The 17768-nt window shown below is 42.6% G+C and overlaps 1 protein-coding gene across 2 annotated transcripts; it reads right to left on the bottom strand.

Moving 5' to 3' along the window:
* Positions 1 to 169: 169 nt before the first annotated feature.
* Positions 170 to 17494, bottom strand: LOC139550453 (E3 ubiquitin-protein ligase znrf1). Of its 2 annotated transcripts, XM_071361371.1 has the most exons (5): positions 16744 to 17494; positions 14235 to 14330; positions 11903 to 12008; positions 2564 to 2663; positions 170 to 2380 (listed from the first exon to the last, which is right to left on the bottom strand). In XM_071361371.1, exons 1-4 carry the CDS (start codon positions 17258 to 17260, stop codon positions 2606 to 2608), a joined length of 777 nt encoding a protein of 258 aa, XP_071217472.1. In that variant the 5' UTR covers positions 17261 to 17494; the 3' UTR covers positions 170 to 2380; positions 2564 to 2605. The 2 variants fall into 2 exon arrangements, with proteins under 2 accessions (XP_071217472.1, XP_071217473.1); XM_071361372.1 differs by lacking the exons at positions 170 to 2380; positions 11903 to 12008 and having other exon boundaries at positions 16744 to 17406.
* Positions 17495 to 17768: the final 274 nt, after the last annotated feature.

Genomic DNA, 17768 nt, shown 5'->3' with positions numbered 1-17768 from the left:
AAAAAATGGAGGATAGTCATTTACGGTGAATAACTTAACTGTAGAAATCATAATATAAAAGTGAGTGTCACACCATTACCTCTTTAGCAAGGACCATTGCAGACATTCCACAAAACACTTATGAACACTACAGTACTCACATACGCAAACAAAGGACAATGACAAAACATGGCTCACACAAGTATATTTATTGTAAAAAATACATATAAAAACCATTTTGAGACATACAAAAGATTGGAGCTTAGAAACAGTATAATGAACAAACAAAGACCAAGCCATTTTGAATTGCAATACATATGTACACTTTAATAAATAAACTGAATTGTTCTGTTATACCAGAGAGAAGGCAGATTGTCCATATCTTGGGATGCAGATATCACCATGGTGACCTTAAAAACATTATCATTCAATATATCAACAATAACCTAAACAAAGCTCAGGGTCTAGGAGGGACAGAACCCTGTGATTTAACAAAAATAACGCAATACAGAAATTATCATCCTTGGAGAAAAGCTATGCTGCCGAGTAATAACATATGTAAAAATTGAGGTATTGCACCACACAGCTATAAGGAAAGAGTAGTAAAGTAAAGGAATATTTGGGGCTTCAGATTGTTAATATTTTCACTGACAACCCCTCCGCTCCCTCCTCAAAAGTACACAACATCATTATTCATCATCATCACCACAAATATTGTAACATTTATGTCTAATGATCAATTTCTCTCTTTTTCACACACATCCCCTACCACTGTTTCATGTACACAGACATGTATGGCGGAATAGTTCTTATTTTTGGGGGGACGAAAGAGTAACATGCACAGGGCTGCCATCTACGGGCAGGAAAGGTCATAGCACCTCAGTTCAGAATGCAGGATGTGGGGCAAGAACTCAGGGATATCATCCAATAGGAATGCTGAACAGGGCTGATCCTCATGCTGGTCAACAGCAGTCCAGCCGTGCTCTGATCAGCTCACTGTAGCATCACCACTGATCCCCAGAGTACACTACACCACAGGAGCATGGACAGACAAACCTTACCAGGCAAAGGCAACAAAAACACAGGCAACGGTATCTGTTTAGCACATTTAGTAGTAATAATAATAGTGGGAATAATACAATGTCTATAAATCCTCTTATGGGGAAAGGGGGGTGGGGCAATATAAGAATCACCCCATCAGCTGTTCTTTGCTTCCAGCGACAGGAATCATGGGATAGGCAAGGCAGCTGCCTCATGGAGTAATCATGCCCTTAAATACATCATTCCTCCCATTCAGACATGAATGCAGGGAGCCAGATGGCCAGACTAGCGCACAGGGCCTGGTCCAACAATCCGGATTACACCCTAGAGAGAGGCAGGGGGACATGAAGACGCACAAACACCACCACATGCCTTCAGCACAACAGGCGAGGTGGGTCTCACAGAGGAGGGCCATGTCAAAGTAGCAATGTTCCTAAAAGTATCTGTGTGATTAAAAACAAAGTATCACTATGATTAAAACTATCGCTTTCACCCAGGGCACTAAGCACACACACCTCTCATGTATACAACCAGTGAGAGGACTGCAGTTCACTTCTGCGGTCCAGTCAGGCAGTGTCATCCCAACATTAGCTGGCCCCATTCGTCCACACCGCTATCGCACGCACACAAACAACCGTATGGAAATATCAACAACCTGCTACCGCTGCAGTAAAGGACCTAATACAGTGGTGTCAGCACCAACCAAACAAACTGACCTGCTCAGCCTTTAACAATCAACTCACACCCACCATCCTTCTCCTGAAATGTGTCATGGTGACAATAGAAAAACACCTCTAATCACTAAAACAACCCCACCCACAAAATAAAGCCCTGCGTTCCAACATCTGGCTATTAAAACAATGCATTGCAATATTTACGCATAATCAATTCATTATTTTTTTTCTGGATCTGGGCTGTTTTTTTTTTATGAACAGAAACATTTATCCACTGTAACGTGAATCTCTGCACAATATTGTTTTGCAGCATCAGGAAAGATAACATTACCTTTCCATATGGATAGTCCACATTAGGGTAAGAAGAATGCAGGGAGCACAGAAACACATTTCCTCTCCTTGAGTTCCAAAGGTCTTTCAGGGTACTGCTAACCTGGTATGATAATATATCCCCCTCCAGCAGTTTAGGCTATAGTTTTGGCTACATTGACAGAGGAGAAGTGCCATCTATTCCAGGGGTGATTATAGTGGTCTGCGTTGAGTTCAAATGGACTAAACCAGGTCCAAGATGGTAAAGTGGTCGTTGGTCGCATCCTTGTGGGGTTGTGTTGTTATTTGGAGGCTTGCCTCTGGTATTTATCATTGTCGTAGTATATTTTCTGCAATTGTAGATACATTGCAGTCTCCTGTGGGGTAAACATCTAAAGTATGTCAGATACAGATGCATCCCTCTCATTTGGAATGTGTAATCCTTCATATAAAAATCTCTTCATATTCAAGTACATACTCATGTCCACACTAACTTCTACCCAGTTGGGTAATGTGACATCATGAGGTTGGAACAAATGGGGTTATGAACACGTACATACCTGAGTCAGGTGTGTCACTGAGCAGGACATGTGACCCATGAGTCAATCAAAAGGGTGTTCAGGACAGCAGGTCTTCACCTTCACCCAGGAGTCAATACAGCTGGACAGAGAAACAAATGTCTATTTTCCCTTTTGATTATCACATATTCACTTATTTGTCAGGGACCATGCATAACATGTCTATTAAAACAGTTTTAGTTACATAACTAACTTCCATCTGTGGTCCCAGGGTGGGACTTAACTATGACCATGGTGCAGCTGACTCACTGTGAGACAGCATGATTAGAAACACTTGTTGTGGTTAGGGGTGTGAACGTTTAAAGGAAATTGGGATCATTGGCGTTTAGAAAAAATCCCTAAGGCCTAGGGAAAGTTGAATAATATTTATAGAACCAGGGATGAAGAGGCAAACTTTAGGCTACTTTGGTGAATGTGAGATACAGATTACCAAGACATATGCAGTTCTTTCTGCCTGCCCCCTGCTCTCTCTTCCTCGCCTGCTTGTTCTCTTCGTTAATGATGCGAATGTGTGTTCAGTTTTAGTTTTTTTGTGTGTAGAATATCCTAGCCTGGTGCAACATTTTAACTTCTTTGGGACTGGGGGGAAGTATTGAGTAGCTTGGATAAAAAGGTGCCCAGAGTAAACTGCCTGCTACTCAGGCCTAAAAGCTAGAATATGCATATAATTAGTAGATTTGGATAGAAAACACTCGGAAGTTTCTAAAACTGTTTGAATGATGTCTGTGAGTATAACAGAACCCATATGGCAGGCAAAAAACGGAGAAAAAATCCAACCAGGAAGTGGGAAATCTGAGGTTTGTAGTTTTTCAAGTCATTGCCTATCAAATATACAGTGTCTATGGGGTCATATTGCACTTCCTAAGGCTTCCACTAGATGTCAACAGTCTTTAGAACCTTGTTTGAGGCTTCTACTGTGAAGGAGGGGGGAATAAGAGCCGTTTGAGTCAGGGGTCTGGCAGAGTGCCATAGCTGCGTTCCATTGCATTTCTACAGACAAAGGAATTCTCCGGTTGGAACATTATTGAAGATTTATGATAAAAACACCCTAAAGATTTATTCTGTACTTCGTTTGACATGTTTCTACGAACTGTACTATGTCTTTTTGTCTGAACTTTCGCCTGAACTTGCCCGCGCCTCCTGAGTTTGGATTTGTGTACTAAACGCGCAAACAAAAAGGAGGTATTTGGACATAAATGGACTTTATCGAACAAAACAAACATTTATTGTGGAACTGGGATTCCTGATGAAGATCATCAAAGGTAAGTGAATATTTATAATGCTATTTCTGACTTCTGTTGACTCCACAACATGGCGGGTATCTGTATGGCTTGTTTTTGTGTCTGAGCGCGTACTCAGATTATTGCATGGTGTGCTTTTCCGTAAAGCTTTTTTGAAATCTGACAGCAGTTGCATTAAGGAGAAGTTTATCTATAATTCCATGCATAACACCTGTATCTTTTAGCAATGTTTATTATGAGTATTTCTGTAAATTGACGTGGCTCTCTGCAAAATCACCGGATGTTTTGGAAGCAAAACATTACTGAACATAACGCGCCAATGTAAACTGAGATTTTTGGATATAGATATGAACTTTATTGAACAAAACCTACATGTATTGTGTAACATGAAGTCCTATGAGTGTCATCTGATGAAGATCATCAAAGGTTAGTAATTAATTTTATCTCTATTTCTGCTTTTTATGACTCCTCTCTTTGGCTGGAAAAATGGCTGTGTTTTTCTGTGACTAGGTGCTGACCTAACATAATCGTTTGGTGTGCTTTCGTCGTAAAGCCTTTTTAAAATCGGACACTGTGGCTGAAACAAGTTTATCTTTAAAATGGTGTAAAATACTTGTATGTTTGAGGAATTTTTATTATGGGATTTCTGTTGTTTTGAATTTGGCGCCCTGCAATTTCACTGGCTGTTGGCGAGGTGGGACGCTACCGTCCCGAATATCCCAGAGAGGTTAAGGCACTGCATCGTAGTGCTTGAGGCATCACTGCAGACCTGGGTTCGATCCCAGGCTGTGTCACAGCCGGCTGTGACCAGGAGACCCATGAGGCGGCATACAATTGGCCCAGCATCTTCCGGGTTAGGGGAGGGTTTGGCCGACCGGGATTTCCTTGTCCCATCGCGCTCTAGCGACTCCTTGTGGGGGAGTTGGACGGTGTTTCCTCTGACACATTGGTGCGGCTGGCTTTCGGGTTAAGCGAGCAGTGTGTCAAGAAGCAACGCGGCTTGGCAGGGTCCTGTTTTCGGAGGACGCACGGCTCTCGACCTTCACCTCTCCCGAGTCCATAGGGGAGTTGCAGCGATGGGACAAGACTAACTACCAATTGGATATCACGAAATTGGGGGAAAAAAGGGGGAAAAAAGTACAAAATCAAATCAAATAAAACAATATTGTCCTAGCCTATTCATTGATAATAGGGCCTTGCTTTAATGAAGTTGCAAGACATGTGCAAGCCAAGAAATTGCGAGATACAGCTTTTGATTACCGATAGATAGGCCTAGTGAACGGTTCGGACGGTCTGTCTGGTGGCCGACCTGCCTATATCGTGCCCCTCCCCTCTCTATCCGTTCCTTCGCTAACTCGCTATGAAATATGGAAGTGTTTGTGTTCTCGAAAGTACAGGAACTAATCAGTCTCCTCTGTTCCAAAAATACAACATCTTAGGAGTCGATTGTGAGTGGAATTGAATCGTGACACTCAGAAATGGGAGTTGACACCGGGAGTCGACATGCAAGAAGTAGAGGAATCTATTATTTTGGAGTTGACTATCCACCACTACGTCATCAACAGTTGGAAAAATAGCAGAGAAAGGCACGCGACAGCAGCAAAGTCCTGTATGGCAATACTTTCAGAAGTTAAATGAGAAGGTGGTGAAATACAAACTTATAAGAATTGTAGTACAGGTGCAATGCTTAACCATCTGAATGAGACGCACCATGAGACCCAAACTGTAGCGGGCAGGAGCTCAGGCCCCCAACAACACACATAAGACAGCTTCACACGAAAGAAGAGTGATCAGGGACGTAGCCATGACTGCAGTAAAAGGAGCTGCATTGCCCTCCAGAGGTCATATGCAGGACGATATTGTGCCTTTTGAATTCACATGCAATTTCATAAATGTTTTCTTATCTTTTTAACAAAGAAAAAAATTGTATTTTAAACGTAAAGAAATGTTTCCCCATTTGTCACATGCCTAGTTGTGGTTACACGCCTAGAGGTTCACACCTCAAGAGACTTCCTGGTCTTAAAGAGGTGAATGACTTATAATAAGGTTAGGTCTTTCAGGGGGGGAAAAGAATGAGGTTATTAGACGCTCATTGTTTGCTGCTACCACAAGAATTCTTCAGTGGAGCTTTTAGTGATACACTAAATGACCAAAAGAATATTTACAGTGGGGCAAAAAAGTATTTAGTCAGCCACCAATTGTGCAAGTTCTCCCACTTAAAAAGATGAGAGGCCTGTAATGAGAAAAATGAGAGAAAAAATCCAGAAAATCACATTGTAGGATTTTTTATGAATTTATTTGCAAATTTTGGTGGAAAATAAGTATTTGGTCACCTACAAACAAGCAAGATTTCTGGCTCTCACAGACCTGTAACAACTTCTTTAAGAGGCTCCTCTGTCCTCCACTTGTTACCTGTATTAATGGCACCTGTTTGAACTTGTTATTAGTATAAAAGACACCTGTCCACAACCTCAAACAGTCACACTCCAAACTCCACTATGGCCAAGACCAAAGAGCTGTCAAAGGACACCAAAAACAAGATTGTAGACCTGCACCAGGCTGGGAAGACTGAATCTGCAATAGGTAAGCAGCTTGGTTTGAAGAAATCAACTGTGGGAGCAATTATTAGGAAATGGAAGACATACAAGACCACTGATAATCTCCCTCGATCTGGGGCTCCACGCAAGATCTCACCCCGTGGGGTCAAAATGATCACAAGAACGGTGAGCAAAAATCCCAGAACCACACGGGGGGACCTAGTGAATGACCTGCAGAGAGCTGGGACCAAAGTAACAAAGCCTACCATCAGTAACACACTACGCCGCCAGGGACTCAAATCCTGCAGTGCCAGACGTGTACATGTCCAGGCCCGTCTGAAGTTTGCTAGAGAGCATTTGGATGATCCAGAAGAAGATTGGGAGAATGTCATATGGTCAGATGAAACCAAAATAGAACTTTTTGGTAAAAACTCAACTCGTCGTGTTTGGAGGACAAAGAATGCTGAGTTGCATCCAAAGAACACCATACCTACTGTGAAGCATGGGGGTGGAAACATCATGCTTTGGGGCTGTTTTTCTGCAAAGGGACCAGGACGACTGATCCGTGTAAAGGAAAGAATGAATGGGGCCATGTATCGTGAGATTTTGAGTGAAAACCTCCTTCCATCAGCAAGGGCATTGAAGATGAAACGTGGCTGGGTCTTTCAGCATGACAATGATCCCAAACACACCGCCCGGGCAACGAAGGAGTGGCTTCGTAAGAAGCATTTCAAGGTCCTGGAGTGGCCTAGCCAGTCTCCAGATCTCAACCCCATAGAAAATCTTTGGAGGGAGTTGAAAGTCCGTGTTGCCCAGCAACAGCCCCAAAACATCACTGCTCTAGAGGAGATCTGCATGGAGGAATGGGCAAAAATACCAGCAACAGTGTGTGAAAACCTTGTGAAGACTTACAGAAAACGTTTGACCTCTGTCATTGCCAACAAAGGGTATATAACAAAGTATTGAGATAAACTTTTGTTATTGACCAAATACTTATTTTCCACCATAATTTGCAAATAAATTCATAAAAAATCCTACAATGTCATTTTCTGGATTTTTCCCCCCTCATTTTGTCTGTCATAGTTGAAGTGTACCTATGATGAAAATTACAGGCCTCTCTTATCTTTTTAAGTGGGAGAACTTGCACAATTGGTGGCTGACTAAATACTTTTTTGCCCCACTGTATGTTTGAGGAATTTTAATTATGAGATTTCTGGTGTTTGAATTTGGCGCCCTGCACTGTCACTGGCTGTTGTCATATCATCCCGTTAACGGGATTGCAGCCATATTAAGAGCAGTTGGAGGCCACGAAAGGAGTGTTGTATGGCGTTGAAGCTCGTTTGGAGGTTTGTTAACACAGTGTCCAAAAAAGGGCCAGATGTATACAGAATGGTGTCGTCTGCGTAGAGGTGGATCAAGGAATCACCCGTAGCAAGAGCGACATCATTGATATATACAGAGAAAAGAGTCGGCCCGAGAATTGAACCCTGTGGTACCTCCATAGACTGCCAGAGGTCCGGACAACAGGCCCTCCGATTTGACACACAGAACTCGATCAGAGTAGTTGGTGAACCAGGCGAGGCAGTCATTTGAGAAACCAAGGCTGTTGAGTCTGCCGATAAGAATATGGTGATTGACAGAGTCGAAAGACTTGGCCAGGTCGATGAAGACGGCTGCACAGTACCGTCTCTTATCGATGGCGGTTATGATATCGTTTAGTACCTTCAGCGTGGCTGAGGTGCACCCGTGACCAGCTCGGAAACCGGATTGCACAGCGGAGAAGGTACGGTGGGATTCAAAATGGTCAGTGATCTGTTTGTTAACTTGGCTTTCGAAGACTTTGGAAAGGCAGGGCAGGATGGATATAGATCTGTAACAGTTTGGGTCTAGAGTGTCAACCCCTTTGAAGAGGGGGATGACCGCGGCAGCTTTCCAATCTTTAGGAATCTCGGACGATACGAAGGAGAGGTTGAAAAGACTAGTAATAGGGGTTGCAACAATGGCGGCGGATAATTTTATAAAGAGAGGGTCCAGATTGCCTGGCCCAGCTGATTTGTACGGGTCCAGGTTTTGCAGCTCTTTCAGAACATCTGCTATCTGGATTTGGGTGAAGTCGAAGCTGGGGAGGCTTGGGCAAGTAGCTGCGGGGGTGGGGGGAGGGGTGGAGCTGTTGGCCGGGGCTGTGGAAGTCAGCCGTAGAGAAATTCTTATTGAAATTCTCGATTATCGTGGATTTATCGACGGTGACAGGGTTTCCTAGCCTCAGTGCAGTGGGCAGCTGGGAGGAGGTGCTCTTATTCTCCATGGACTTTACACCGTCCCAGATCTTTTGGGAGTTAGAGCTGCAGGATGCAAATTTCTGTTTGAAAAAGCTAGCCTTTGCTTTCCTAACAGACTGTGTGTGTGTATTGGTTCCTAACTTCCCTAAAAAGTTGCATATCGCGGGGACTATTCGATGCTAGTGCAGTACGCCAAAGGATGTTTCTGTGCTGGTCGAGGGCAGTCAGGTCTGGAGTGAACCAAGGACTATATCTGTTTTTAGTTCTACATTTTTTGAAAGGGGCATGCTTATTTAAGATGGTGAGGAAATTACTTTTAAAGAACATATGGACACCTGCTCGTCAAAAATCTGGGGCAGGTAGTGTTCTCCTGGAATCTGTCAAACCCAGATTCATCCTTCAGACTGCTAGATGGTTGCAGAGAACGCGTTACCACTGCTCCAGAGTCCAATGGCGGCGAACATTACACCTCTCCAGGCGAAGATTGGCATTGTGCATGGTGATCTTAGGCTTGTGTGCGGCTGCTCAGACATGGAAACCGATTTCATGAAGCTCCCGACAAACAGTTATTGTGCTGACGTTGCTTCCAGAGACAGTCGGAACTCGGTAGTGAGTGTTGCAACCGAGGACAGACGCACTTCGGCATTTGTCGGCCCTGTTCTGTGAGCTTGTGTGGCCTACCACTTCACAGCTGAGCCTTTGTTGCTCCTAGATGTTTCCACTTCCCAATAACAGCACTTACAGTTAACTGGAGCAGCTCTAGCAGGGAAGAAATTTGACGAACTGACTTGTTGGAAAGGTGGCATCCTATGACAGTGCCACGTTGAAAGTCACTGAGCTCCTCAGTAAGGCCATTCTACTGCCAATGTTTGTCTATGGAGATTCCATGGCGGTGTATTCGATTTTATACACCTGTCAGCAACAGGCTGAAATAGCAAAAAAAAAAAAAATTTGAAGGGGTGTCCACATACTTGTATATATAGTGTATATTAAAGATCACTTGCAGGATGAGAACATTACTGGATTTCTTTGGCCGACATTTTGCACAACAATCGGCAGTGAGCAAATAACCATAAACATTTTAAATAGACTGGAAGGCATATTACTAAATAAGAGTAGGGTTGTTATGGTGACCGAATTACCACCACACTGGCGGTCACCTTCACGAGTTATGACCACAGTCAAATTCCAAGTGACCGTTCATGACCGCAGTCAAATTCCAAGTGACCGTTCATGACCGCAGTCAAATTCCAAGTGACCGTTCATGACCGCAGTCAAATTCCAAGTGACCGTTCATGACCGCAGTCAAATTCCAAGTGACCGTTGAATAGCAGTAACTAGGCTACTCCAAAACTGTTCTCTGTAAATAAATGATGCTGATGGTTGTTAGTAGCCAACCAAACTTGTTAATGGCCCTCAAGTCACAAATGGCCTGGTACTCAGCACTACATTGTCCCTGTAATCACTCTGACATTAATGCAAATACAATTGAAAATCAAATCAACCACTTCATGATTGAATTTGAATATCCCCTGTCACGCAGCGAGAGCCAGCTCCTCAAACAGCTTTTTGATGTGTGTAATAAAATAGCGCCTGCATTTTTTTGTGACTTTTTCACATCATCAGTATTCGCGTCATGCAGCCCATATATGTTTTGATTTTTCAAAGACATTCTAAGGTTTGGATCACAACTAAAGTTGCCAAATAACTCTATATTAAGCATATAGGACCTGTTAAAAAAGTATCACTTTTTTATAACCGCTCAATACAGAGCACACACACTGCAATTGATTGCGGAAAATATCCTTTCTATTTCATGCAGCTATGTTCAATTGTATTATTTTAAATTGTATTCTTCTTACTATAAAAATGATATAATATGAAATAATGGCATGGGAATTATAAGCAAATCATGTCTGCTAAATGAACTGCCAGATCAGTATTTATGTTCTTCTGAAATACATTTTCTTCATATCATAGGTTCTTAAGACCTGCCTAAAATAAATCATGGATTTAATCATTGATTTAATTTGATGGTGTATATTAAATGGATTTATGAAACTTTTAAAAAATGTAGCCGTTCCAAGGGTCTGCATCAGTGGCTTAATGCGTGGAAGCCCAGAGATGCTTTAAAGTGTTTGTTAATTAACGGTCAATTACCCTGAGACCGGCGGTGATTTGCATGACAGTTACCAGCTAACAAATTGTCATGACTGCTACAGTCCTAAATGAGATTTCAAAAGAATACAACTCATGATTGTATCACATGCTTCCCATGCATGTGATGCTTCCCATGCATCACAGTTGCATAATTGCTTCCTGGTAGATAGAATAGAAAAGTATCAAATTAAATTGTACAGCAGATTATGATGAATTATCAGATCTGTGCTCGTCTGTGTGAGAAATGTCACCACTTTCCCTACTGGGCCACGTGTATGCCTGCATCCCAAATGGCACCCTATTCCCTATATAGTGTCGGGGGGCTAGGGTCAGTATGTTATATCTGGAGTACTTCTCCTGTCTTATCCGGTGTCCTGTGTGAATTTAAGTATGCTCTCTCTAATTCTCTCTTTCTTCCATTCTCTCTCTGAGGACCTGAGCCCTAGGACCATGCCTCAGGACTACCTGGCATGAAGACTCCTTGCTGTCCCCAGTCTACCTGGCCGTGCTGCTGCTCCAGTTTCAACTGTTCTGCCTGCGGCTATGGAACCCTGACCTGTTCACTGGACGTGCTACCTGTCCCAGACCTGCTGTTTTCAACACTCTAGAGACAGCAGGAGCGGTAGAGATACTCTTAATGATCGGCTATGAAAAGCCAACTGACATTTACTCCTGAGGTGCTGCACCCTCGACAACTACTGTGATTATTATTATTTGACCATGCTGGTCATTTATGAACATTTGAACATCTTGGCCATGTTCTGTTATAATCTCCACCCGGCACAGCCAGAAGAGGACTGGCCACCCCTCATAGCCTGGTTCCTCTCTAGGTTTCTTCCTAGGTTTTGGCCTTTCTAGGGAGTTTTTCCTAGCCACCGTGCTTCTACACCTGCATTGTTTGCTGTTTGGGGTTTTAGGCTGGGTTTCTGTACAGCACTTTGAGATATCAGCTGATGTAAGAAGGGCTATATAAATAAATTTGATTTGAAATACTTTCGACCAGAGCCCTATGGGGGGCCCTGGTCAAAATAAGTACACTATATAGGGACTAGGGTTCCATTTGAGACAGATATATTGTGTGTATTAAATCCTCAGTGTCATTACCTCTTGTGGTAGACACAAAGGCAGGCCAGCCGGGCGATGGTCTCTCCCTGCTGCAGCTCGTCCAGACAGATGGAACACTCACCGCTGTCCTTACTCAGCACGTCCGCTGAGACCACCACACACATCACAGAAATGACAGACAAAATACTGAGCACATCCGCTGAGACCACAGTTTATGGTGTTATTACAGTCTATTACACAATAACACCACCCATGACCCGACGTCAGTATTACATTTAGCATGCAATGTCATCCCTTTCTCTGGGTGAATGTAAAGACAGGAGGGCTGGGAATTGCCAAGGACCTCACGATACAATATTATCACGATACTTAGTTGCCGATACAAGGGTTGAATGGCAGGAACCCGGTTACCAGGATTTACCGTCCAAAACCACTCCCTTTTTCCAAGATAAATAACTGCGAGAAACCGGTAAATTATAATTAATAATTTATATGAACACCATGGCATGAAATGGAACTGTTAAATGATATGCGATATCCAAATATGGTTTCTCTACATCCTCTGCATGATGAATCAACGCTCAGGGTGGGGACAGACAGCCCATCTCAGTATGGAGCGCAGTTCACAATGCATGTAGACCTACAGTATCATCTCATAAAAAAAATTGCATCAGTATCTGCAGTAATATAAAGACCGAATGCGTGTCTAATTTACCTAACTCCATCTGGATTTCGGGGGTCACCTTGTTTTTTAACTGTAAGACAATAATTCTTTAATTGCAGCTGCAGAGTTTTAAAACAGCCTATCACTCGAATATCGTTGCTTTAAATCAGTGCACGCGGGAGCACTCTCAGTCTTTCTCTCTCTCTCACTCTACATCAACTCCATTCAAATTGCTTCCAAAATACATAATCCTGTTCTAGATTGATATACATGTCCTAGCCTACCTCTTTCAGGCAATATATTCAATGCAGTATTAGCCTTATATTTAGCAAATTAATGATGGGTTATGCATAATATGCTTCTTACGTATAGCCTCTGTCTCTTGAGCAAAACACAAGCACCTGTGCTCCACTGCCCTCTCTCCTTAAAAAACACTCCGTAGCTCTTGGAGTCCCAGGCAGGAAAAACTAGACCAGAATAGCTTGCTGGACATCATTTTTTTTTAGCATTTCTTATACCAATAGACAATTTGAAGAGAGACGCAAACTCTTTTTTGCTGAATGTTAAATACGGCAGCCAATAGAACTCATGGGTAGTTTGAAAGAAATGCGAACACGAGATGGTGGTAAGCTATAGCAGTTATTTATTCAGACGCAACAATAGAGAAAGAGGTAGGCTAATAACATCAGGTCTAAATATTATAAAAGGTATAAATGCGTCAGCCTCCTAATTATACAAATAGGCCCTATTTTATTTCAAAATTAAAATCAAATTCGCTAACCTATACTTTGTAGGCCGCATGTGCTGCACCAGAATCGCATGTTTTCTTCTGCTTTATCATGGTTTGAACAATGTGCGCAATTCCAGTCCATATAATACAGTATAATACAATACAGTACACTAATACAGTTCACACTCAAAAAGATGAGCCTACAGGAGTTAGTTTAATTTATTTACCCAAGAGCACATATAGCTAGCTACATCTATGGGCTTTTATGTTTTTATGTCATGCGTAATGTGCAGTATTCTATATCATATATGTATTGCATAACGGCACAATCATTTGGGCTTGGGCTCATTAAATGTCATTAATGTATGGCTCGAAAATGTATTTAATATATGGCTCATCAGGCTCAGCTAGCATCAGGTTTGAATGTTCATGCTGATCAAATCTCTAATCAAATCCAGACATTTATATGCTTTATAATGCTTTTGAATGACATTTACGGCTTTGGCGGGAAATACTGGGTTATCCGGGTGAAAAGTGATTTATTCTCAGAATGGAACATTTGTAAAATACCTGGAAAATATTTAACCCTAGCTGATACGATATGTATTGCAATTCTCACGTTTCTATATGTATTGCGAGTCGATACTGCGATTTTATTTGATGTTCCTAACATATTGGGGTAGCTTAGCGGTTAAGAGCGTTGGGCCAGTAACTGAAAGGTTGCTGGTTTGAATCCCCGAGCTGGCAAGGTAGAAATATCTGCTGTTCTGCATGGCAGTTACCCCCAACAACAACTGTTCCCCGGGCGCAGATGACTTGGACGTCGATTAAAGGCAGCCCCACGCAACTCTCCGATTCAGAGAGGTTGGGTTCAATGCATAAGACACATTCCAGTTGAATGCATTCAGTTGTACAACTGACTAGGTATCCCCCTTCTTTTATTACTCACTGTATATCTGCTGAAGAGAGATACTTACTGTTGTAAGGGAGAGGGGGAGATGTGAGGCAGCTCAACAGGTGATCCTCAATTCTGCCACCCGGGAAAGGCTTGGAGCAGAACGGACAGCGGATATCTGGGGAGGAGATGACAACATACTCATGTTTAACAACAACACATTAGAAAAACAAAAGAGGGGAGTTGATCAAATCAACTAATGAAATCAACTAGTCCATCATGCATGCCATTGGTCTTCAGTAGATGTTGACATTTGCATTTGTGTCATGACGAATGATTAAGGTCAACTGACCCGTGATTAGTTTTCTAGTCATCATCATTCTACCAGACCAGGCAATCACGCATAAGAAGAGGAGTCCAGCCTCGGGGATGGGACGACATGGGGGAGAGCGTGCCCAGTCGGCCTACATTCCTCTCTGGCCCTCCTGTCAGCCATGCCCAAATGAGGACTTTGACCAATTTCCTAGACTTGCTCTGCGCTGTGTTTGTGTGTTATGGTGCGTGGGAAAATAAATCCAATGTCGTGTTTGGGCAGGGGTCTCACTCATATACAACCACATCTGTCCATCTGTCTAATGAATAACATAGGTCTACACTGAGAATCTCTCTCAGTCTGGGACTGGCCATATTGGAAACGTCCCTAGCTACCGTAAGTCAATGGATTTTGTTGAGAGTGATGCATGGGCTATTGTTAGAGAGATCATTGATGAATCTCGAATTGAATTTATGGTTGTGCTATATTCTGAAATTGTCAACGCAGTCAGTTTGTAGTACTACTCTATTAGCTAGCTAATCTATTAACAGCAGCCTGATTGTTATAACTTAAAACAATGGGTTCTGCTGTAATAAGTCAAGTAGCTTGTAAGCATGAGAGAAGATCATACCTCCAAGAATGCAGGTTCAGTAGTAAGCCTGGATAATTTGTGTCACCGTAGAACTGATTGTTGAGCCCTAGCCTAATAGAGAATGGAGTATTTTTGTTGGCACTAACTTCACCATGGCTCTTTGGCCAAAGCCTATAGGGAAATTAATGGGGGTTTGAGGGTTTTTGGATAAACACAGAAAAAAAGTTAAATACAGGCTTAGGAGATCTTATACATTTTGTTCTATGAGATTTTGTTCAATCAGCTAACGGCACTTTTTGTGAATTTTGAAGCATTTATGTAATGAAAACAAGCACATAAAAGCTTCATAATTCATAACGGTCATGTTAACTGACTGATATTATCTCATAGAACAAAATGTATAAGACCTCCTGGCCTGTGTTAACCTCAGACCTTATTTTCGGCGTTTATCTAATCAAATCAAGCTTAATTTATACAGCACATTTCGGACATAGAATGCAACGCAATGTGCTTTACAGGGGAAAAAATGTTAACAAAACAATGAAAATAAAAGCTGAAATATATACTACACAATATAAAAAACTAAATGACACAAACTGAACAACTAAAAAGCACATTCAGGAAAATCAAAGCTATAAAAAGCTGCGTTTTAAGATCTCTTTTAAATATGTCCACAGTTTCAGCCACCCTGAATGGCAGGTTATTCCAGAGGCTGGGGGCTTAATAACTAAAGGCTGCCTCTCCATGCCTCTTGATCCTAGGCTTTGGGATAGTTAAAAGGGCAGTGGCAGAGGACCCGAGGGACCTACTTGGTACTTAACTTAAAAGCATGTCTTACATGTATTGGGGTGCACAATCGTGGATTGCTTTAAAAACCAATAGAAGAATCTTAAAATTCACAGGCAGTGCTCTCCGTCTGGTCAGTAACTGTGCTGCAGCGTTCTGTATGTTTTGCAGTTGACCAATGGCTTTCTTGGGTAGACCAGACAGGAGAGCATTTCAGTAGTCAAGCCTGCTTGTAATAAAAGCATGGATGAGTCACTCTGTATCAGCCTGTTCCTCGGTGGTAAAAAGCTATTTTGGTCACAATCCTAACGTGTGATTCGGAATTTAGTTCAGAATATAAAATAACACCTAGGTTTTTTACCTGGTGTTGTATCTTTATTGCCTGTGATTTAAAATGTGCGGCTAGATTCTCTCTCTGTGCTTTGGCTCCAACAATAAGTACCTCAGTCTTGTCTTGATTTAGCTGGAGGAAGTTGTGAGCCACCCAGGTATTTAAATCACTAATACAGTCTAATAATTTATTTATGAAGCTAAAATCATCTGGTGACACAGAAATGTAAAGTTTTATAATGTCTGCATAGCAGTGAAAATCAATGCTGTGCTTTCTGATAATGCTGCCAAGGGGTAACATATATATAAACCGAACAGTACACCAGACCCAAAATCCCCAACCCCCATTTATTTCCCCTACAGGAACGGCTGAACGAACCAGATATAACTAATTTCAAGTTTTTCAGACCACAAGCTGGCAAGCTCTATACCAATGGGGAATTTCACTGTGTTTTTGTTCATACTGTGTGTGTGATAATGTATGGTTGTCAAATCTCCGAGAGAAAATAGGAACAGCAACTTAAACAATACACACACACAAAAAAAATGGATGGTCTCGTATAAACTTACTGCCATGTCGGTTGTTGACACGGTAGAGGCCAATCCAAGCCTCCGACACTGGGCGCTGATGGATGCCTCTCATCCAAGCGGATTTTGCGCTGACGTTGCGCCCAGAAGAGTGTCGATTACCGGGTAAACGTTCAGAGAAAGTGCGGTGAGGCACTTGGCCTGTCTCCTCTCCAGGCAGATGTTCCCCGTTTACAGCACCCTCAGGACTGCTATTGTAGTCTTCCTCGCGTTTGCATTCGCTGTTGTCTTCTGCTGGTGATGATGGGCTGATGGACGGGTGGCTCTTGTGGTCGACGGGGCTTCCACCGGTGCTCGCCTGTTGCCCCATGTCCGAATCGCTGCCCTCCTCCGATCGGCTACGGTTGGTCTCTGAATCGTCAAAACTCCCCAAAAAGTCTACCATAAGACTGGTGGGCCTATTGCACCGGGGTCGTCGATAGGAATCCCGCGTGATGCCATCTTTCCCGAAAGCCGAAGGCACTGGGTCCTCTTGTAAACGACAAGCTCTTGTCCCCATCTCTTTCGTTGAGAGCAGTTAGCTAGCCAGCTAACTCACCTATCTAACGTTAGATAAACTAGCCTTCTCAGTACCTTTACGGACCACAAAACTGGAGTTTTTAGATGGTGTTATTCTCGAAAAGTGTATTTAAAATTCTTCCCACGATCTCTTAAATTATATTTGTTCTATAGAGTATTGTCTACCGGTTGATATCCCTCGTCTGTCTTTGCGGCAGCAGCGGAAGTGAATTCCGTTTCTTCTTCGGTATCATGGCGTTTTCACATTTTGTTTGTGCATGCCACCACCTACTGTGCGGAAGTGTGTGGTCAATCACGTTGCATTTTGTGAACACATAAAAAGGGTGAAAATGAAAAAATTGCACCACCAACTAACCCTACACCCATATACCACTATTTCATTAAAATAAAAATCCCCGGCCTCCCTGGTGGCGCAGTGGTCAAACGCTTCGAACACACCGACTGTGAAGGCGTTTCGATTCACCAGAAGTACATTCATTTCCAATGTA

This window comes from Salvelinus alpinus, chromosome 23, assembly GCF_045679555.1.
Source record: "Salvelinus alpinus chromosome 23, SLU_Salpinus.1, whole genome shotgun sequence".
In the NCBI taxonomy this organism is placed as follows: domain Eukaryota; kingdom Metazoa; phylum Chordata; class Actinopteri; order Salmoniformes; family Salmonidae; genus Salvelinus; species Salvelinus alpinus.
The sequence above is the reverse complement of the archived record's forward strand: the minus strand, read 5'-3'. Positions and strand labels throughout refer to the sequence as shown.